Here is a 23,909-nt window from a genome sequence, read left to right on the forward strand (position 1 = left end):
TAAGTAATTTTGACTACTTGATTCTAAGGAACATTTTATAGGCAACTTATTATGCATTCTGCCGTTGCCCATGTTGTGAGTTTGTCTCGTTTCTACGGTTATTCGTATTAATAACTGTAATATTCGTAAATAATCATTTAGTGTGAGGTGTAAGGATACAAGTAACAACGATAAAAGTACGAGTGACAATTTTACTCACTCGCGTGCACATGCTCATCTACTCTGTGACAACGAGAAAATGTTTTATTTTTCATTTGAACGAACAATATTCTAATAATTCAGATGGAATGCTACAATGCCCTCGATTTCCATCATGAACAATATATTCGAATCCTTCGTGATATTTACAAGGGAATGACTGAAGCTTATTTTTAGTTAATTAAATATTTAAGCTCGACATTTTTAAACCCCGTTATATGAATTCAGACGACGAAAATAAAGGTCGGTCATTCTCTCGTAAATGTTATGGATAGTTATTGAAATAGGCGTTTCGGCGTATAATGCAGTTGGGATTAGAACGGCTAGTTTTTGACTACAAATACAATATTCGCCAGGCCCCCTCACGTTTACAGTTTTGTTTCATCAACCGAGTCGCAGCTGTACCAATATAGTACGTATTTATAATATAATATTATACATGAATAAAAAAACAGTTTTCATTTCGGATTCAAACAACCTATGACCTACATATGAAAATTATAAAATACTAATTTCCACGCATAAAATTAAATCACAGTTTTTTTGATTCTGAGAATCTGCAGCCCAAATCTTAACAGACATTGGATATTCACTGGTTTTCTGATAGAGCGGTTTTCTTATTTTGTTGTTACTCATAAACGAATAACCATAAATAATTTAAATTAACAGCATACGGTTAGTTTATCATTTTCTATACTTCATAGTATTTCAAAATATTTTGACTCGTTTTGAGCTGTTTAAGGACATTTTCAATTTTCAATTTCTTTTAGTTTTTTTGCTTAAATATTAATAATATGTCAAAAAGCTTGAAAATTGAATACAAGATTCCTTAAACATTGTTATAATGTCAGTTTAAAAATGTTAAAAACACACAAAATTTTATTCTTAAGCCGAACAATTTAAAAATTAAATAAATAAAGTTTTTTATAGTTATTTTTAGTTTTTATTTTTGCAATTTAAAAATATTAGTCGCCTGTACTTGAAACTTTTGGAGTAGGTATATTAATTTATTTTATACACACAATGACATTTTCAAATACAATTTTTTCAACAAAAAAGAATTTGACCTACTGTAATACTAATACCTAATAACCTAATAGTAAAATAATTTACTTTAATAACAATAATATCATAAAATATCTACTTAGTAATATTATAGGCTAACTGTCTTCACTCAGAATTTGTTTTCGTATGCAATGATTTTATATCATTGAATTCAAATTTAAGACATCTATTACAGTGACTCCCCATAGACACCTATTATGTACACCAGAGAGCTACCAGCTTTTTTATTTATAAAAGCATGAACTTGAAATTCAAGATTAAATTTATTTCCGGATTATGTGGTTCTTGTATTTCGATCATTTTCTTTGGATTTAGAGTTCTATAAAAACACACACACACATTTTTGGGGATTTTGAATGTATCGTAAAAATGTTCTTCGTTGGGTCAATTTCGGGAAGAAAGTCGTAAATAGTTGGTAAAAAAGACAATTTCGTTCGATTTGACGAATCCGGGCAATAAACAGTTTGTTCTTATGTGAAATTAGAGATTCCTCGAATTTAAACCTTCCCAAATTTAGACATTTATTAGATACGTAATACGTAAATGCTACTGGATGCTTATTTCTACTTATTTTTACTTTTCCTTTTTGATTTTAAAAGTATTAATCTGAAAAAAAGAAAATAAGGAATAAAACACAGTTTTTTGCTTGTATTTTTCTATCAAACTTACTGATTGTAAGAAACAACAACAAATATCATTTTTAAAGTTACATTTTTAATCTCTATTCTCTATAATCTCGCATATTATCACCTCGTATGCAGAGAGACTACACATAAGGCCGCCAAAGCGATTGCCTTAAAAAAAAAAATTGGCAAGAAACACTCATTACTGTTTGTACTATTGCAGTATCTTACAAGACTGTGTAATATAATATTATTGTATACCAAGAGTGAAAATGTTATCAAAGTTGTATTTTTAATTGTATGTATAACTATTCAAAATATTATCTTTAAAACGACACAACTAATGACATTTATTTTACTTTACATGATTGGTTCAATTAAAAATAATACTCTGGTAAATCAATAGTGCAATTTATTATTGCTGATATACCTCGTTTATTGCGTAAAGTCAAATGCGGTGTAAAATGTAAAACAAGAAGAAAATAATCAGAGCTTTTTAAAGATTTATTCTTAATATAGGTGGTCCACTAAAAATTCTTGCTCACTCCTCTCCAAATTTCAACCAAGATTATACGGCATGCTGATAATATGCGATAAAGCGTTATAGCATAATGTAAGTAATATCATTGGTATTCGATGTCAACACGTGACAACATCAGTGAGATCATTGATCAGAGCGATAACGGTCTGCAATTTTATGGCGACGACGTAACTCGTTCGATTATGCCGCCTAACATGTACACCTATGTAGGTAGGTAGGTAGGTACCTATACGCTGAGAAATTAATTAAAAAACAAAACCGTTATTTATCGACTACGATTTAATAATTTCCAAATATTAGGACCCAGCTTTATGTGCACGTAGCCGTCGGTGTGTCGATGCAAGCGGTATATTATGCCCTGCTGCTACACACACTCAACTGGTTTGCATCTTTTGTATCTTGTTTTCGGTACCTACGTACTTTTTACTTACGTGCCCGAATGCGTTGCTATCAAAAATAAAATAGAGCTGAAAAAAACTTTCTAAAATAAATATCTTTAAATCAAATGCGTATGAATAATATCGACTGACCTATATATTATATTATTTTAATGACGAATTTAATAATGTCACGCAGTCGCTACTATAAACTAATTTATATTTACTAGGTACCTACTTATATGTACATTGTACGTAGTACCTGTATAACAAGTAGAGTAAATTCGATGTCAATATATCAATATATATTTATAAGACAAGTAATGATGGACACCCCGGTGGATTTACTAGAGGCGGGGTCCAGGGTTACTGGTTAGGTACTCACCCACCCCTCCACAAACGTCAAAATAATATGATGAACAATAATTTTTAATATTCCTATAAACACAGGAATTATGCTGTATATTTTTAAGGACGCACAAAAGCAATACCTATGTTAGATTATTCGACCCCACAAAAAAATATTGAAAATCCACTACTGAAAATAGATACAAATATCCCCTATAGACCTATAATACCTTATAATTCGTCTCTATTTACAATTATTATAATACTATACGACGGCGGTATAAATAACAAATCCTAACCACGGCGGTACGGCGATGATATTTTAATTTATAATAAACGTATAAAATAAATTAAAAGTAAACTTACGTTTTACAGACACTATTGTGCGTCAGTATGTAATTTTTCGGCACTCACATTACACCTACAGCGAATTTATTATCACAAACCAAACAAAATATTGCAATGAGTTCAGATTAGATAATTTTTTTTTTACAATATTTGTACTTAACACGATTTGTTTAGTATAATATGCACAGTTTTTTGGTCGTCATTAATTTTAACATATTTTTCTGAGAAAACAGTCACCCATTGTTACTGATTATAAAAATATTTTCATTTGTGAAGTTAAATTAAAACATTAATTCCATATACAATATTTGTATTTTGAGTTTTAGCCGGTCTGCATTGTGAGTACTTATCGACTATCAATACCCAGTGTAAATTGTATATTTTTACTCTAAATTACAACTTTTTTAAATGTTTGGGGTACTTACTAGTTACCACGATATAGTCAATTGCCGTAATTATAATATTATTATTTTCCTGATTTTTAATATATATATAGATGATAATAATAATATGCCGTGTATGAATAACCGTTTATCTTTGAAACCTTTATACAAATCGATAATGATGTACCTATACATGGAAATATAGGTATATAAAAGTATAATAAATAATAACATCAACGATATAAATACACTATGTATAATAATAATATGGTCACATCCTTGGTTTCACGTCTTAGTCTTTCGTAGTTTTATTCCATAAGTGTTTTTTTTTTTGAATTTCATAGACGTTCGCCTTGCCACATCATACGTGTATCAAAATATATAATAAATATGTATCAAGCATAATAATATACGTTTATGTTCATGTTGTTCTGATATACCTACTTACCGTCTGTAAAATAATTACAATTATGAAGTGCACATAATATTACCTAAATATACGTAATATAAGTGTAGTTATCTGCACTTTGTCATTTTTATAAAATTGCATTAGATATTTTAACATAAATCGACTAATATTGCAGGCCTACTGTTAGTGTTGTTACGGAGAGTAGGTATCACAGAATATTAACGAAGTTTTAACTTTTGAACTAGTAATTGCCCATCTTATGCACGTAAGTATTATATAATATATACCTACTAAAATTGCTCGGAAATTCATACATATGGAAATTTTTACTTGGCGGTTGTCCTAAAAATTGTTATATATTAACGCTATAAATTTGAATCGCATCCTAATGAGTTCAATAATGAAATGTTATTTAGCATATTTTCCCATACTTTAAAGTGTTTACATAAATATGAATATTTTAAAATAAAAATGTATTTTACAGCAAAGTTGTGAATTTTTAAAAATTATATAGACGTATAATATAGTAATTTTATATAAAATTGATTTATCCCGTGCATGTTAAAATGTGTATTTTGTTAAAAAGAATTGCTGCATGAAAATAATAATAGTATAAAAATGTCATATTTTTTAAATAAAAAGAATAAAAGAAGCACAAATGCCTGTAACTGTGCTTGAAGTTAACGTCCCAACACATGGGTTAGATATAATGGCCGATAACTATCGTTCGTTTTATTTGAAATCAGCCAAAATCCATTATTGTAAACTGAAGTGCTAAAGGTAAATTTTAAATACAAAAGTTCAATACTCTGTTGATACAAAAGATTCATATTTACAAAATGTTTAGGGTTTTTCTCTTCTATCATCTAAATTACCTACTATTTTAAATTCATTATTAGGTGATTTTATGCGTATATTTCAATTTAGTATTTATAGTGAATCAACTTCTTGATACTATTATAGACCTATAACGTATACGTAAACAATACTTGTAACTTGAACATCTGTTGAATACTTTTAGAACTCTTTTATTTTTATATCTTTTAATATTTATAGCCATATTAATCAAATAAACTTAAATGGTTTTCATACACGGACAAAATTAAATTAATAATCAAGGTAAGAAATAAGTATATTTAAAAAGTTATTCTGCACTTACAATTATTGACTACACATTATATCTGTGTCTGTGCAATGTACAGTGTACAACATTTTTGTCCTAACTAATGCACATTTAGAAATGGATATTCTTGATTTTATTTTTTTAAATATAATCCTTCTTAATTCTTATAGAAATTCATTCAACTGCAGACAGTAAAATATATTAAGTTAATCAATGTGCAGCAGCCACCTACAGATATAAGTATAGAGAGCGTTAATTATCCACACTAATTGAAACAGACAGGGTTGAGGATAATCAAAATATAAATGCTTAAAATAATTATATGCAATTTTATTGATTAATCAAAATTAAATTAAATTCATTAGCATGTATTATTTGGATACAAAAGATGTTCAAAATGTACAAGGAATTATAAAAAAAAATATTTTCTTATTTTTGTCCATACGTTTTATTTGGAAGTAGTTTTTTTCTCGATATTATTTTAGGTCTATCACTCTATGTTACTATAATACTATAATATTATTCAGTTGTGACTTGTGCTGCTATTTGGGTTTTTATTGTTCCTACAACATAATAATGTTGCGAGTGGCTTCAATGCTTAGCAATTCATAAAATTCTTTTCCACAAGTTAAATCAACATGTGTTTCAATTCACAGAAATTATGTTTTAGTTTCTAATTTCTATAACGACCATATGTGTATGAGTCATTATTTAAAATCTGAACTCCCTCGATCGATTCTATCATACGCATAATGACTCTATAATTATCGATAACGATAACTTGGATGGATCATAATATTATTATTGATATGAATATTTATATATTATATATATTAATATGTATGTATTATATATATATTATATATAAATATATTAATTAATAATTTGACATTTATATCTAATTGGTAGTGTTCAATTATAGTTCATTTAGTTTATCAAAAACGATGTTCGATAAAATTAGTTTTTTGACATTTACATATTTTATTTAAGTTATCTTATTATTCAGTTAGTAGTTTATCAATGATAATAATGTTAAATTAAATTCGTGTTGGGTATTTATGTACATTAATTTTGTGTTTACAATAATATAAATTATAGATGTATAATCGTGTACAAAAACACGATAATATAATCTCTGAACGATTTTTACGATACTTCCGGTTTATCGGGTTGTAGGCATAACCATTGTGCTCAAGCCGATGACGATGCTGATTATACGACAATTATTTTCTCAGATCAAATGAAATGCCTAGTGTGTAACCAGCGTTAGACTTCAACGGTTTAAAAGCGGTCAGTTAATTTTTTCCGTCGTTCAAACTATTCGTTATTGTCGTCGAGAAATATACATCGAGGATATTACATTTTCTTGGTAGGTACTTATTATTAATACATTTAAATATCTCTTTAGAACGTTTCTATTCTATTACTTAGATTGCAAGCACAAGGGTTTTAGAGAAAACATTAACTGATAAAATATACGTATTTCTAAATATAATTTTAAATGTAACTTTAAAAACCACATTGTTCACTTTTAAATTGGCTTAGTGTTTTTAAATTTCACTTTGTAAAAATGACCTATTGATGCCTTTTTGATTTAAGTAGCTACATTTTTTGGTTCAGAGACATATTGTATGTGTGCGTTTATGTTATACTTTTATACCACAAACAAAACATATTAATAAGCGTTTTATAATTTATAATTACATTAAAATTATGTAAGGGTACATCTATAATATTAAGCTTCTACCTCATTAATTTTTCCTTCAATTTTTACTCAGTGAGAAGGTCTCAGTGACTCAATAGTCACTGATCTGATTTAACGCTAAACTAATTAAATTTAAGTAAATGTATATGTAGAATGTAGATGATATACTTTTTTTATTAAAGTTATTATACGAGTGGAGTGATGGTGGTGCCAATCAATATTTATATTTACTCATATAAATTATACTGAAGTGTCAAAATACAAACATATTTTGTAGGTTGAAGCAAATCGATGTGATCCTGTTTTACAATATTTCATATATGAGATAGGGGGTATATTTCTAAGACTTCTGGATTAAATATGTGTAGGTTCAAGTTTATGTTGTGTTAATTTACTTTTATATTTTTATATTCAGTATGGTTTTTTTTGGCTAAATAGTTTAATATATTACTATATTTTAAGTATTTATAATTGATATTACACCAAAATTCAATTGAGTATATCATAGTAATTAAATTTACGAAAAGAATTCAGAAATAAATTTAATCATATTGTATTAACATTTATTAGTAAATCGTATATAATTTAAGCAGCTTATTAAGATTTACCAGGGGAAAAAATATGGTAAAATTTGAAAAGTTCTTACTTATATTTAATATACCTAAAATTGTTTATGTACCTCTCAGGTTAATATAAATTTTACGTAATATCCTATAGAAGTAGGTATAATAATAGTTTCAAAATAATAAAATAAACTTTAATCTTTATTTAAAATTATTTTACCGTCTTCTACTAATCTCGCAGGCTTGTTAGATTTGTGCCAAATAAAAAAATATTTGTATTTATTATTTACTTTAATATTAACTATAAGTAATTTAATATCAACAGATACCAACGCTCTTTACTAATTACCGATACAATAAGTAAAACAAAATGATTAACTCTTAATTAGTATATTAATATAAAATAATGACCTTACATTTGAACTATTTATTAAAAATGAATTTAAATAATTAGGTTTATGAATACTGAATAGATATACTGAGCACATTTATTTATTTTTATTGCGTTTGTCTTTCAAAACATTCAGTTGTAATTTATATCTCCCCGGATCATCATATTGCAATCTTTTTCGATGTAATTAATTCTCTTAAAAGACATGCAATGAATATAAATTACCAACAATTAAAGTATATTATATTTTATAGATACATACTTATAATAAGTTTATATTTAAAATTAATTTAAACTTATTTGGTTGAAATACAACTATATCCTATCGATAGTTCAGTGTGATGTATAACTATGTCGTATTCATCATAATTCGATAGCAAAAAATGTTCAACTGCTGCTGATCTATTGACTATTATGTTAATACAGGATGAGCCACCCTGTTTAGTTACACTGGCATTGTTTCTATATCATACGTGAAATATCATAATTTTTTTTTTTTACATAATATTTTAAATCCATTAGTGGTAGTAATAACCGATTAATCGATAACAATGTGTCGTAAAAAATGTGTTCAGAGCCGATTATGGTAATATTAAATAAATACTGATATTATTCAAGGGCGAGTACAGGATCTGTGTATCTACAGAGGGGGCACTTAAATTAAAAACATTTTTACGATGCCGATTTTTAATAATCAATGAAAAATTATGTTATATTTTTTTTGAGAATGGTGGTGGGTGGAGGGATGGGGTAAATTGCCGTCAATGCTGACCCTGGATCCATAATTGATATTATTATAGTAGTAATAACAACTAATAGTTAAGAAAACAATTACTGTAAATCATAAAAATCATGATAGGACAAATAGGTATAGGTACACTGCTTGTACTTATATTTATTCCTTATACGGCTATAGGCAATTATATCAATTCAATTTATTCATAATTATTGAAATTATTTAATTTTAATATTTATTTTTGTAATGAGTATTGACATATTATATTATTTTGAGAAATCTCACTTCTCCATATAATACGACACAATCGGAAAATCGTGTACAAAGGCTGATTGTTACCAAAATCGGGCAAAATGGTTACAAAATAATTAAAATAATGTACCTACTTGTGCAAAATAATGGCTTCTTTTGCATTATGTATTTCAAATACATAATACAAAATGGTTTGGTACATTATATATTTTTCATATATATTATATTTATATATATACCCAACAAAAATTTTCTTTCGTATGTATATTACAAGTGTCATGCTACTAGATATTTTTCCTCTGCAAGAAAAATTGAGGAATCATAGATACATTTTTATGTATTGTGCAATGGAAAAATATCTATAGTAATAGGAATACAGGATACGATTTTTTAGGAATTTCTTAATTTTTTTTTTTTGTTTTTATTGTTGATTTGTGTTCCTATGGAAATACGAAAAACGTTACGAAAATCGGTTAGAAAAAAAGTTATGCAAAACCCAAAAACATGTCTATGTTAAAATATTATTCTTTGATAATTATTGTTAGATACATGAAGATATTAATAATTATAATTTAGGTATACACTATAATACAATATAAAATGAAAAACAGTAGGTTGTCAAGTCACCAATGAAGTGCCTATATTATGTAATTGCAAATTGTAATTCGTAGGTATAATGACAGAGTGATTCACCAAGCATACTCACGCTCACGCTTTAATTGTACTTAAAGAGTAAAGACCACATTTTCCAATTTCTGATGAGTTTGTACAAAAATAACAAGTATTTGAAATATGACCTTTGGGTATGATTAAAAATTCCAAAAATCAGATTTTAAATAACTTCATTTATTGAAGAAAAAAGCGGGTGAGCGTGATTGGTGAATCACCCTATCTATTCATTGTATATAGATACATGATGAATATAGTATCATTGTAGTATCATTTAATACAATGAAATACGAATAGAATAAAACGACTAAAAACGAATATAAGGTATATTAGCAAAAATTATAATATTATATACAATAATGTATTTTCTATTTCATTAAAATAAAAATAGCTACATATTAAATATGGAAAATACAAAATATTGACAGAATATTATTAAATATACAAAATACAATTTCAAAATGTATACAATGAAAAATATAAAAATGTAGATATTTAAACCACATACCTTTTTGCCCAATCCTCATTATTAAGACAGCCACATCGTAACGGAACCGTTCGAAGGGTGAGTCTTGAAGGACTGTTTTGGCTTTAGTTCAATAACGAAATCGCACATTCCAATAATTCACACTTAAAATATACGATTTATAATTTATGTTCAAATTAATTGAACATTTTTATTTGAAATATAAAGTATACCAGTATAAACCATAAGCTCGATTAGAATATTCATGTTGGTATATGACCTGAATATATACCTTTATATTTATCATTGGTTGATTTTCACATAGGGGAGGTGATATTGGTGAAAGTTGTGTCTATATAAGGAATAAAATAATAAAATGCGAATCGCGTCCCACGCCGTGCGTATTATCGCCCTCACTTCGACCACTGCAGGACTGAGTGCGTACCGGTAAACCACTTATAAATTCATTCCACGCCACGTTGACTAAAAATTGATTTTTCTCAGACGAATTTTTATAATTTATATTTCATACACTATTTTTTTTTTTAAATTTAAACCCAACCTTTTTTATCTCGTATCACGAGATCCCCGGCAAATCTCTGACGACCTAGCAGCCCATTGCCTATACTGTATGGGTGTATATACGTATATAAACATAGCTGAGTATGGGCTAATATACGTATCAAGATGGGAAGCCACAAAAGGTAGTATCGAGAGGAGCCCTTATATTATTGCAATTTTCAAACACTATTGAAGGTCAAAAAACTGAGAACTACGTGCAAAACACATTTCTTTCCAAAAACCAGTTGTTAATAGGTATATATAGTAACATTTTGACAGTGCTCGAATTGAGAGGGATATAGTCCCTCTTATTCTTTTTAAAAAATATCAAAGTTACTTACCCCTTCCGATTATATACTAATTAATGATACATGCCAATCTCAGGTACTTACATTTCTTTTATACTTTTTCAATTTTGCATACCTTTTTAAATTTTTTTTCCAATTCAAGCTCAGTATTTTGACGTTCCTTCAATCACGATTTTAACATGTAATTGTTATGAATCAAACGGTAGGATTTTTAAGGTGCAGGCAATCGTTGTAAATATTGAAATATTTGCGTTAAATATATAAATCATAGTAGTGCAGTGCACACATAAACATTGAGGTACCTACCTATAGTAAATGATTTTATAATTCTAGATGGCTATGCCCGCGCCTGATAGGTAATGCCTACACATATTACACGATACATAAATAATTATAATCGGTATACCTATTTAAAACATATAACTAACATATAACTACCTACGTATTGTTTCTAAAAAAAAATTAAAAATAATTTTAGTGATAAATTCTTTCCAAAACCCCGCCTCACTAAATTTAATTAATTTAATATACTACGATGTAAAAAACACTGCAGTTGTGGAAAATAGATAGTCTAATAGTCTGTTGGCAGTGGTCCGTATGCTTATGTACTGTGTAGGTAAAGTTGAAGTCTGAAAAAGTTGTAAAAATTCGTCTACATACCTTGAGAGAGTAAATTTTCAGTAGCAGTTATCGATTGAAAATAAAAGATGATATTGTGTGCAATTAATTTAAAGATAGAACAAAAAACCCTTTTTCAGCAGTTTTTTTCACAGCTTTTATAATTCGACGGTTGTAGTCATAATTTAAATTGTACTCGGAAGTCGAGCCGCAGAACTGATTTTCTACACCATTCGATAGCGGAGGAAAAAAATAACAGATCACTACGTACACGTGCCAGTCGGTCGGCTTCTATAGTTGTGGAAAACCGGCGGCAGATGGCGTAACGCGAACGGCTTATAGTTTGTTACAACCTCAGATCATTATTCATTGTTCAACCGTGAATATATTTACATATTATTATTATTATTATTATTAATAAAACACTTTAAGGTACCTACCCAAGTGGTTACAACCGCGAATTCGTAACAAAACCAATTGGTTGGCCAGCAGCAGCTTGTCGCTGAGCAGCTGAAGCTTTCTGTAAGCTCGACACGTCGCCGCCGCGCCGCGCCGGCCGGCCCATAGATTAGGTAACCCGGGTATACGCGCCCGCCAACTTTTTACTGTTACCGCGGCAAATACAACAAAACAGTATGCGTTATCTACGAACGTCACCGTTATCACTTATCAGCGAATGTCCCCCGGGCGCCGCGACTGGTTGCTAATCATCATTATCATCATCATTATCGTCATTACTAAACATTGTACTATTGTAGCATATTGTACACACTTGTCACCTATTCACCAATTATTATAGTACACTATACGCAAGTACACAAGTGCACAGTCGCGTTCGGCTGTCGGTCTCGGTTGTCGACGTCTCGGCGTAGAAGCTGATCTCGTTTGCGGCGAACGCGATTATCGTCTTACGTCATTTTGTATCGACGATCTGATTAATTTATGTTGACGTACTCCACTCGACCAACAGCCGTTTAGAGACCCAAGTGTATCGGTGTTTGCTCGAGCACTTCTTCGGTGCACACGTCTGTGCAGTACACAGTCATACACACATCATGTAAAAATGTAAAATGTAAAACGAACATTGTAGGGAACGCATGAAATAATGTGACGTTTAAAGAAGTAAGTGAGCCTGTTTACTCAAAAACCCTTGTGCTTCCTAGTTTTCTCTATAATTAATTGTACCACCGCCTTGTTTGTATAGAAACGTTCTTGAGCACTCAGTTATTTATTATCTTTTCAACTTTTATTATTTTTTTGTTTTTTTTGTTTTGTTTTTTTTTTGTTTTCCATACATCCTTCTTAGCGTGTGCTCATAATTACTTTAACAATGCAGCTTTATTTGGCCGACACTGTTCAAAAGTATGTGCATGTCTACTAGACAGTTGACACATATGCGCAGTGAAATCCTGCAGGAATTTTTATGGTAATGGAATCCACTAGCATGGTTAGTTGTGCGATTGAACAGTTTTACACTCCGATGACGGTGACAATCTATAAGAGCTGCAATGGTGGCGAATATTATGTCCGTTACCAAGTACTGCCAGGTTTGATTTTCATTATATTTAGCTGTGATGTCCTAACTTTTCAGAACATAGAGTTTGATAGCAGATAGAATCACACTGTTAGATTTTTAACAGTTCTGAATAACAGTTCAGATAAATCCTGGCTACCAGATATAGTATACGTTTTTTAAAGATTTAATCCCAAAAATGTATATACCTAGGTAGGTTTGAAATACTGATTTTTATCATAATTCTAGGTACATAACTTAGGCTTAGGTGAGCATGTAGATAGGTTTTTTTCATTTTAAATTTGTTTTGTTGTACACCAATAATTCATTTTTAAGATTACTTACCACAGATGATTTTTTTCTATCAATGTTGATCAAATGATCTAAAACAATTAATCTAATTAATTTCTGTTCTTATTGATTGTTTTTGAATAATAAAGTAGTGTTGGTACATCTATATTATTTTGTTGGCAAAACCCTATAAATACACATTATGTACAATATAAGTTAAACTCTGATATTGGCATAATAGCTTCAGCATTTTCGAATGAAAAATTGTACCTCCAAATTCTGAACCAGGGGCAAGCCCAGGAATTTGAATGGGTGGGGATAAAAATATTTTAAATAATTCTATAGAAAGAATTGTCAAAAAAGCCAAAATTATTGTTAGTTCCTTCCCATCTGAATTCTGTAACTTTATGATCCATCACATTTTTTATATTTTATAACACAAATTTCAATAAAGAAGATTATTGAATTCGATTCCCATCTGTTGAAATTATATGAATATTGGGATTACAAAATATATTGCACTAGCATATTCTAGAGCTCGTGTATAATTATTTTTTTTGCCTAAAACCTGCATAATATTAAAATACTTTTTTTTTAATATAAAAAACTACTCACAAATATTTAATAGTTTAGGATTGTTAGTGTTAAAATCGTTGATTTTATACATTTTGAGAATATTGATTGAGTCTGTAGTGTAAGATGTATAAATATCCTCAAAATGTTTTGAAATACCTAATTAAGAAATATAACATAGGTTGATTATTATAGAAATATAACGTAGGTTGACAATCCAAACTTATTATCTTATGGAAAATAAAATCATGTTTAGCTAAAATGGATTTAAATATCTTAGATGTGTCAAATTTAAATTAATTAATCTTAAAAAACAAAATTTCTATAATTTTTTAGTTAATATTAATGTTAATCAATTAATATTTATATATATATATAGGTGTATAATGGTTTTAACAATATCACATTGGTATCAATCATTAGAGTTGATTTTTTGTATGCAATATTTGTGTTCACATATCCCTAGTATAATAATTACAATATTAATGCATGGCTTTTTACTTCTTTTGGATGGTTTATCTTTTATAATGTATATGGTTTTAATTAAATTGAAAATAGCTTGTAATGATTTTAGTAAAATTAAGTCTGAAACAACCTCCAGGTTATAAAAGCATTTTAGCTACAGACTGAGAAAGGTGAGTTTCATTTTCAAAAAATGCTTATTGCATGGATTATATTTATGATGTAGTTGTTTATATGTTGACTTATTTATGTATATATTTTTTATCTACTCAAATTATTAATCATTTTTATCAATAAATTGGATATAAACTTGTGTACAATTATTAAAATTGAAGTATCTTTATTTTTACATACCTAATGTGTTTAGTTTATAAAAATAATAAATATCAATGATTTTAGTTCTTTCCTTCATCTTAAAATCTATACATATTTGACCATTTAAATTTAAGCATATACTTATAATAAAATCCTATTTACTTAATTCTGATTGAAGTGTAAGGTATATTATTTTAATTACAATCATGAATGTTATTTTATTTTTATGTAAGCAATTTTTGAGTAAAAAGTTTCAGGTTGAATACTTGTAGGTGTAAGGATTCAAAAATTAATATAAGATGGTACATGTTTTTACATAAAATACCGTAACACACCAATATTCTTCAACTATTTAAATTAAATTAAATGAATGCCACACTGACGATCCAGGATTTCCTGTCTGATATTTTAAATGCATTTCAATAATTGTTTAGATACCTATTGTAATATTGCTATTCGTTTCATTTGGTTTAAGTGTGACAACATCGAATCCCTAGGGTAATTAATATCAAAAATAATTCTGAATAATTATTTTTATTTAAAATATTATATAAGTACATAAAAGTTGATACAGTTGAATAAGTCACAATACTCGCATTAATTGTTCTTTGGTGAGCTTGACAAATCAACTTTAAGTAATATAACTCATAATGCCAAATGCTAATAGCAATTATGATAGTTATAATAACAATCACACTGATACCACTATATCACATTGTATAAATTTAGCAGGTGCTATAAAAGATTTAAATATAGTACTCAGTATTTAATTCTCACTTAAGTCTACACTTAAATAGTGCCAGTTTTAGTACAATATATACATATTTACCATTATTAGGTAGGTATCTAGGTAACTAACACATACAATATATCCGTTCAATCGCTGGATTAAATTAAGCTATACCAATAATTGAACAAGATACAAGTGTTTAATTACTAGATTTGATTACATTTTAGTAACTAGTAATTGAACACATATAAATATGAAATTCTGATACCTAAGGATTTTTTAAAAAATTGTATGCAAACAAATCATACAAAAATTGGTTTTCATCACAATAAAACAAATAATTGCTACATTAATGAATATTATGTGATCTCACAGAATTATAATTATTATAAATAACAGATGAATACAACAATTGCGTTAATTGTTAGATCTTAATGAACTCTGACATCAATTCTGTCTGTTCACTGTTTGGGCAGAACATATTAATAATGTTTGATTATAAACCTAATAAAAACACTGCATTATTTAGCTAGAGGTAGTTAAATATCTGTTGTTATACATTTTGTATTCTAATTTCATGTAAAAACAATATTTTTTATGACAGTAAACATTTTTAATTTAATATTTTGAAGCAGAGAATTATTCAGAGTACTCCTTCCATTCAAAAAAAAATAAAGTTTCAAATGAGAAGTCAATTAGTTAAAAGTAGGTAAACGAAGAACTGGACTATCATTTTGTGGGATACTGTTGTGCCACTACTCCATTTGTGTCTAAATTTAAGAAATTAACTTCTCATTTTAAATTCAATTTTTTTTATTGAAATTTATAAATCAATCTTTTTTAAAAAATGTTGTTTTTCAATGACATTAAACTAAAAATAAAGTATTTATGAAATATTGAATGATAAATTACCCTGTACAATAACATTTACAATTTATTCTTTATTACGCTTATGAATAATTAGGAAACTATTATAATGCTTATCTATATTAATACATGTATTGAACACATAAAACTATTAAATTATTAAAACCACACAGTACTCAAATGGTTTTGTTGTTCTTTTCTTTGTTCACTACTCTAAATAATTTTATTTATAATATATATTTATTTTATAGATTCAGGTACGGATGGGGAAAGCCAGAGCGGCAGCAAAGAGCAGCTTAGCGAAAGAAAAATGCCTAAGCCTCCTCCTATTTCCACCATCACATATAAGGTAATGTATTAAATTTAAATATTTGATTTTGCTTTTGTTTAATACATGTGCTGTTAAAATATTTTAGGTTGAAGCATCAGATACATTGACTTCAGTTGCCGCTAGATTCGACACAACACCATCTGAGTTAGCCATACTGAACCGGCTATCATCACGCACACTATTTCCCGGTCAGATTCTTCGTGTCCCAGATAAAAAACGAATATCTGTGTCAGAGTCTGATGCATCTCAAGTAATTTTCAGCTTATAAATTATAAAACGTTGAGGATATAAAATGTTTCATTTTATTTTTAGGGAGGTCTTAGCAATTTAGATTTATCTGAAACTAACAGTTTCACATCGGCTGATGGAGAAAGTAGACCTGGATCTGGGCCTTCAACCGGCAATGATAATAAAGATATCATTGATAGAAGGGAAGATGGTATGATACATAAATAATTATATTAAAAATTATACTATGTTTCCAAAACTTTTCTAAGTTTTAAAAATTAGTTTATTGTGCTACCATTATATTTATTATAGTATAATGTAAGTGACTACATTTTAATCATTATTAAGATTCAGAACTTAATTCAATAAAATAGAAAAATATGTGCTCAAATTTTGAACTATTATGTAGTGAGTGATGTCTCACATTTTATCATATAATGATTTAAAGTCTCACATCAGTAATAACATTTTTTGAGTAGTTGCCAGTTGGAATATGGAAAATTTAACTAAAGTTGAGTAAGTTTCATGAAATGTTGAACAAATTTACCCTAATTTTATTTTAAATATTTTAAAATATCTTAGTATAAATAAATATTTTGAATTATTTCGTTGAAAAAACCTAATCATTTTTCCTGAATACGTTTTTTTTTTTTTGTCAATTACGGCTAATTTGAAAATATATGTTGTATTCAACTGTTTTCCTCGAGTTGAAAATTATAGCAAAAAAAAAATGTTACTGATTATAAAATTCTGTTTTGTAAAAGTGGTAATAAAAACTTAAATATAGAATTAAATATTTGAATAAAAGAATTTAGTTATGTCCCTACTAATGTATTATACTCAAAATATAATTTTTTTAATTGTTAAGCTAAATATTAGTCAGTTTTAAATCAATATGTTTAAAGATATGAATAATTAATATATATTTAAATACTTTTACTTTTATATTAATTTAAAATCCGTTCTTAAGTTTAACTAATAAATAATGAAGTATCATCGATGTCACTAAACCAGAAATGTTCAACTTTTATACTTTGTTCACTTGACAATTGATAAATGTTGGATTTATGTGGTCAACCAATAATAAAAGTATACATATATAATATAAAGAATATTGAATACCACGGAAACCATTTATTTTTTGTTATGAAAATTTTTTAAGTTAAAACAAAATTTGTATACCAAAAACAGCATGTTGAATTTTTGAATATAAACTTGAAAATACTGCTTGTAAAATGTTGTTTTTTACACATAAATCAAATTATTATAGTCATTTACTACTCAATAATTTAAAAGATAAGGTATCTATATTATTTTCTCACACCAAAAAGTTTACAAATTAGATACCATAATAATTAGATGTATAATGTACCTAATTTCCACTTGGTTATCTAATAATGACAAATTTATTATTACAACTTACCTTTGTCGTTGGTATGTGTATATGTATGTTGTCTATTGTAAATTACAGCGATAAAATTATTATTAAAAATGTAATTGTTTCAATATGATTTAAACTAGAATATTAAATTTTATGAAAAAATGTGCTAATATAAAATATATGCAATATCTAATAAAAAAAATACTAAAAAATATGCAATAACAATTTTTTTTCTTGCATAATATTATAAAACACATATATGTTATCAAGCTAAATTTTTAATATTCTATTCATTTCTTTTAAATATGCTATTTCATTGAGTTCTGAGTCTTGATCATAATACACTGATTACTGCACAAATATTTATGATATCAAATTTTGCTAGTGAAATCAGACTTATGTATTAGATACCAATACATTTTACTGAAATATAGTATTGCTTTAATAGTATTTAATAACACCTAGCCTACAATTCATAACATCTTGTGCAAAATGAGGTAAGTTTGATGCTGAAACACACTCCCTATGTACAAATCACTACTTTAAATAATGTCAGTGCACTTTTTTAGTATTGAAATCAACAGTTGATAAATTTAAATTATATGTATAAATAAAGATATTTTTGATCGAAAAATTAAATTGATTTTGTCTGTAAGCTGTAACTTTGTAAATTTGTCATGTGGCTAATATTTTATTCTAGCATATTATTATCTCCCAGCGTGTATTTACAATTTACATAAAAACTGTTTTATGTGTGTACAGTGACATAGTATTGTTAAAACAAATTATAATTATTTAATTTAAAATAAAGAGCATTTACACTGTGTTATCTTGCTGATGGTATTGTTCTCAAGTGCAATGAGCTTATACGCAGTTGCCATAATGTGACTGATTTTAAAACTCTTATCTGCTTTAACAGCCATACATGTTTTAATTTGATACTAATATCAGTAAATAATTTGAGTATAATTTTTCTTGTAATAATTAATAAAGTCATCCACAATATTATTTTAATATTGCTTATTTATGCAAAACAAATCAAAGTAGTAATTTAAAAACCATTAAATTGTTTTTAATTTGTTATGTAAATATTCATGTAATATTGCATTTAATAAAATGGGAGACATAGTTATGTCTCCAAAGTATCTCTTACAACATAAGGGTTACGTATATTTTGGTATTTATAAATCCTTCAATTATTCCATAATTTTTCTTTTGTCGAACATTAAATATTTTTAGATAATGATTAATTTACAAATTTATTGTTGCAGACATGTTGGACACATTACGGCCTTCATCTCCAAAACCAGGTCATCCAGAACGTATTGGTTCTTCAGTATCTCCTTCATCAGGTAGATCACATTCGCGCGGTGTAGAAAGGTTCCTCAAAATAAATGTCAGACACATCACAGATGGACAAGTATGACATAAATTATATTTACAAATATAAAACTAGTAATAATAATAATGCAAACTTGTTATAGGGTGTGGTGGGTGGTGTATTATTGGTCACTCCAAATGCTGTGATGTTTGATCCAAATGTCTCTGACCCGTTGGTTATTGAACATGGGCCCGAATCTTATGGTGTCATAGCTCCTATGGAATTTGTGGTGAATGCTGCCATATATTATGATATTGCACATATGAGAGTTGCTGGACCTTACCAATCAACAGGGTATGTTATTTAACATGCATAATTGTGGATAATAGTTATGATTTTTATATCCAACTATTTAATAATTTTAGAAGTGAAAATGAGAATGTTACAAAACCAGCAATTTATCATTTATCTCCCATTCTTAAATCTGAAGCAATGGAAGACAATGAACATAAGTCTCCAACGATGTTAACTACAATGCAAACTGATTCATTGGATAGTGCAACATTAGATTTACAGATATCTCCTGGAGGTCGAACTGATTCTCTCTTGGCTAAGGATGAAACTTTTCCAGAACTTAGGTAATTTCAATTATACCTATTTATTTTATTTCATATTATATTTTAGTTCAAAAATGTTTAAAATATTTTTAGATCTTCAACTGAAGATGAAGAAGAAGATGGTAGCATTTGTTCATGCAACGCACAGAGAAATGATGGAGCTGCATTTCCAAAAGCTTTTGACCGTGATTTAGTCACACCAAGTCCTATGAATAGATCTAATGATGCATTGGTTAGTTTTTCAATAACTTTTTGTCCACTTATTCATTTATTAAATATAATATTTTAATTTTAGAAGAGATCAGACAAAGAATTGGCTATTGAACACATTGGTAATGAAGATGATAGGCCACTTTCTTCGATGTCAGCAGAACAAGATGCTGTTTGTAGTATACGTAATATGGAACAGCGCAGGCAATCTTCGATTGACCAACACTGGGCAATGCCAAATAAAGTCAGATCTCTTGATGACGAACCTCCGGTTCATCATGCAGTGCAAGGTATTACATTTTGCAAATGCATCTATTACTTTTGCTTATGATATAAATTATTAATTACAACTTGTTAAAAAATTCCTCATAATTTAACAATAATGTTGTTTTTGGAGTTATATATGGAGTCATAAATTAGTAACTATAGTAATGATTGTATTAATTATGTATCCTAGAAAATGTTGAAGACTCTGAACCGTCAAGTGGTTATCTGGTAAAGCAATCATGTCATGATTCAGGCATTGATATTCGAGATCCACCTGTATTACCAATACCTCGTAAAACTGTTTATTCTGATGCTGATATACTTTTATCAGAATCTGAGTTTCTTCCACCAGTGCCTGTCATACCATTGTCTTCTGACCATCTTAATGACGCAGTTCAACTACGTAAAAAGAAAACTACATCAGTGTCATTTAGTTTAGAAGATTCTAAGGAACAAGATTCTGCAGGTGCAATAGAGATTCAAAAGGTTGATGAACAAGCTGAAAAACAGGCTCAGGAAACTAAAAAAAATAAGGTAGAGTATTTTATTACTATACCGATTTTGTTAAATTTTCTTAAAGATTAAAACAAGTATAATATACATATTTTTAGATGTTGAAAAGGCTTTCTTATCCCTTATCTTGGATGGAAGGATTTACGGGTGATAAAGATAGCGAAAAAGAACCGTCAGTTCCATCTTCTGCTGAATCATCTCATCTATCTCACTCATCCAGTGTGTTCTCTAAAGTTTTTTCAAGGTAAATATCTATTTTTAATTTAAAACAAATTTTAACACAACACTTTTATTAATATTTTTAAGCATCTTTTATACATTGAATAAAAAATTGTAGAATATAATAATTTATTTAACATGGCACTTTTGTAAATAAAATGCGTACTAGGGTATACACACACTTTTTTTATTACACACTTTTAACTAGCATCTCCGTAGGAGAAGCTTCCATAGTTTTCATATTTTATTGTTTGTGTTATTGAACTTTATAAGGAAAATATTATACAGTTAAAATAAAATTTAGATTTCTAAAAACATATCCAAAATATAAGTGTATTGGATATATTTTTATATAAATTTATGGTTTTATTATAAATTTGTCTATTTCATTTTGAAATCAATATGAGAATAGATATTAAATAACTATTATTTATTAAATCCCTCTTAATTATAATAATTAACATAAGCTTTATATATTTATATTTTATTATTTGGACTTTTTGGGAAAGCAATTTTTTATCTCAACAATTGTATTTAAGCATTTATTTAATGCTAATTTGAAAGCGTTATTGACTTGAAGCTATTAAACTTTAATTTTTGTTGCCATAATTATACACTGAAGTGAAATGTAGATTACCCAACAATTATAATATTAGTTGGGCTTACATTAGTAGTTTGTATTATTAACAGTGTTTTATTTATTTTTTGTTATTGTTAATAATAAAATATCTATTTAATTTTTTCCCTACACAAGTTTTTGCAAATTTTACATTTCTTTCCAATTAATTCCTTTGAATTATTACCTTTGACGATTAATAATAGAGAAAACTAAGAGAGAATTCACTTCTCTGTGTTAGATTGATCGAATACGAGAAAATTTATAAAACTCACTAATAAGCTAAAAATCAAGACCTTGGGGATTGAATTTATTAAATAATGAACTTAATATTAGTTAATATTAGTATTTATAAGAAAACTATGAAGAGAACAAATTGAACCAGAGTTAATTAAAAAGTGTAGTATGAGGATATGATGATAATTTTGTATTATTGCTAAGCTCACCAATAAACATGGTGACTGATTTTGGTTCGGGTCTGTTCCTAATGAAAACACCGAGCGAGGAGAGTGGGCGATTCCAGTTCCCGCCACCTCAGGACTGTTCGCCCGCCCCGCCTTCGGCCACCCCATCTAAACGTGAAGGCCTTGCTGGCTTCTCGCCGTCATCAATTATTAACAGCGTAGGGTAAGTGGTCACACACTGTACCCCTAAATGTCTATCTGTCATTGATATCATGGTGATGTTATGTGTGTCCCTTATCCTGCCACCAAAACCACTTAATGTAGTATTTTTTTAGTGCAAGTTCTAGTCGTAGTGCATCAATTTTAATCATTAGAATGCCATACAATTATTTTTTTTTTCAATTTACTTTATGTACACTTTTAAATTATTATAATTACTAATTATATTTACCTATCATATGTTATAAATTATGATATAATTTAATTTAATTTACATATATTTTGGATTATTATAAAACTGCTTTGTTTTTTTACAGTAATATATTTTTATTAATGTATTATGTTAAAATATTATTTTTATTTTTATTATAATTAAGCTTTGCTGATTATTAGTTATTATGTTTACAACAAAAATATACATTTTGTACATAATCAAATTTTACTTTATTTTTATATTATTTGTTAATACAAGTCTTTATGATTATTAAAGGCGTTCATCAGTCACCACCTTTATACGCCAGCAACACAATAGCTCAAACAGCCGTTCAGATAGTCAGAGCTCTTCAAAAGCTACGCAACCTAAATTAGATTATCGAAGTATGGTATCTGTAGATGACATGCCTGAACTGTTTGTATCTTTTGAAAGTGAGTGCAGAGTATTTACTATTTTCATACAAAAATACATACTAACTAATATATTTTACTCAACAGAATTAATTCCAAGACCCGTCCACACATTTGAAGAACCACCACCTCTTTATTTAAGGCTTCGAATGGGTAAACCAAAAGACAAAAAAATACCAAAGTCAACGCCTATCATGTCATATGGCAAAAAAAAGATGAAGCCAGAATATTGGTTTAGTGTTCCTAGAAACAGGTAATGTTATTATGTTAATTACCTACTTACTGTTTACAGTGAACTATTAACATAAATTTGATTTAGTCTTGCAGTGAATTTTAATAAAATCACAAATTAAAAACTAATAATTTTATTATTGGACAATACAATTTGTATTGATCACTTACTGTAAGATATTATATATACATCACTGTAAGATCTATGTATAATTTAAAAGTAGTTATATTTTTGCTCCTTATTCACTAAAAACAGACAAAAATGTAACAGAACTAACAGATAATAATATTTG

General features: G+C 27.9%; 1 protein-coding gene across 16 annotated transcripts in view; it reads left to right on the forward strand.

The window, feature by feature from the left end:
* The window catches only part of LOC111043130 (oxidation resistance protein 1), a 171,229-nt gene that overhangs the window by 133,419 nt on the left and 13,901 nt on the right, over positions 1-23,909 (forward strand). For 8 of the 16 annotated variants that reach the window (XM_022328036.1, XM_022327984.1, XM_022328001.1 and 5 more), the window contains 13 exons: positions 16,687-16,784; positions 16,852-17,016; positions 17,079-17,205; positions 19,647-19,795; positions 19,860-20,050; positions 20,122-20,334; positions 20,407-20,545; positions 20,609-20,813; positions 20,981-21,324; positions 21,402-21,547; positions 22,580-22,765; positions 23,252-23,406; positions 23,473-23,638. In XM_022328036.1, coding sequence (XP_022183728.1) covers positions 16,687-16,784; positions 16,852-17,016; positions 17,079-17,205; positions 19,647-19,795; positions 19,860-20,050; positions 20,122-20,334; positions 20,407-20,545; positions 20,609-20,813; positions 20,981-21,324; positions 21,402-21,547; positions 22,580-22,765; positions 23,252-23,406; positions 23,473-23,638 — 2,284 coding nt within the window. Of the gene's footprint in view, positions 1-12,447; positions 12,807-12,857; positions 13,232-14,672; positions 14,697-16,236; positions 16,274-16,686; positions 16,785-16,851; positions 17,017-17,078; positions 17,206-19,646; positions 19,796-19,859; positions 20,051-20,121; positions 20,335-20,406; positions 20,546-20,608; positions 20,814-20,980; positions 21,325-21,401; positions 21,548-22,579; positions 22,766-23,251; positions 23,407-23,472; positions 23,639-23,909 lie in introns of those variants that run through there. The other 8 variants (XM_022328009.1, XM_022328018.1, XM_022328061.1 and 5 more) reach the window with 7 other exon arrangements.

The sequence above is a fragment of the Myzus persicae genome, unplaced genomic scaffold, assembly GCF_001856785.1.
Source record: "Myzus persicae strain clone G006 unplaced genomic scaffold, MPER_G0061.0, whole genome shotgun sequence".
Classification (NCBI taxonomy): Eukaryota; Metazoa; Arthropoda; class Insecta; order Hemiptera; family Aphididae; genus Myzus; species Myzus persicae.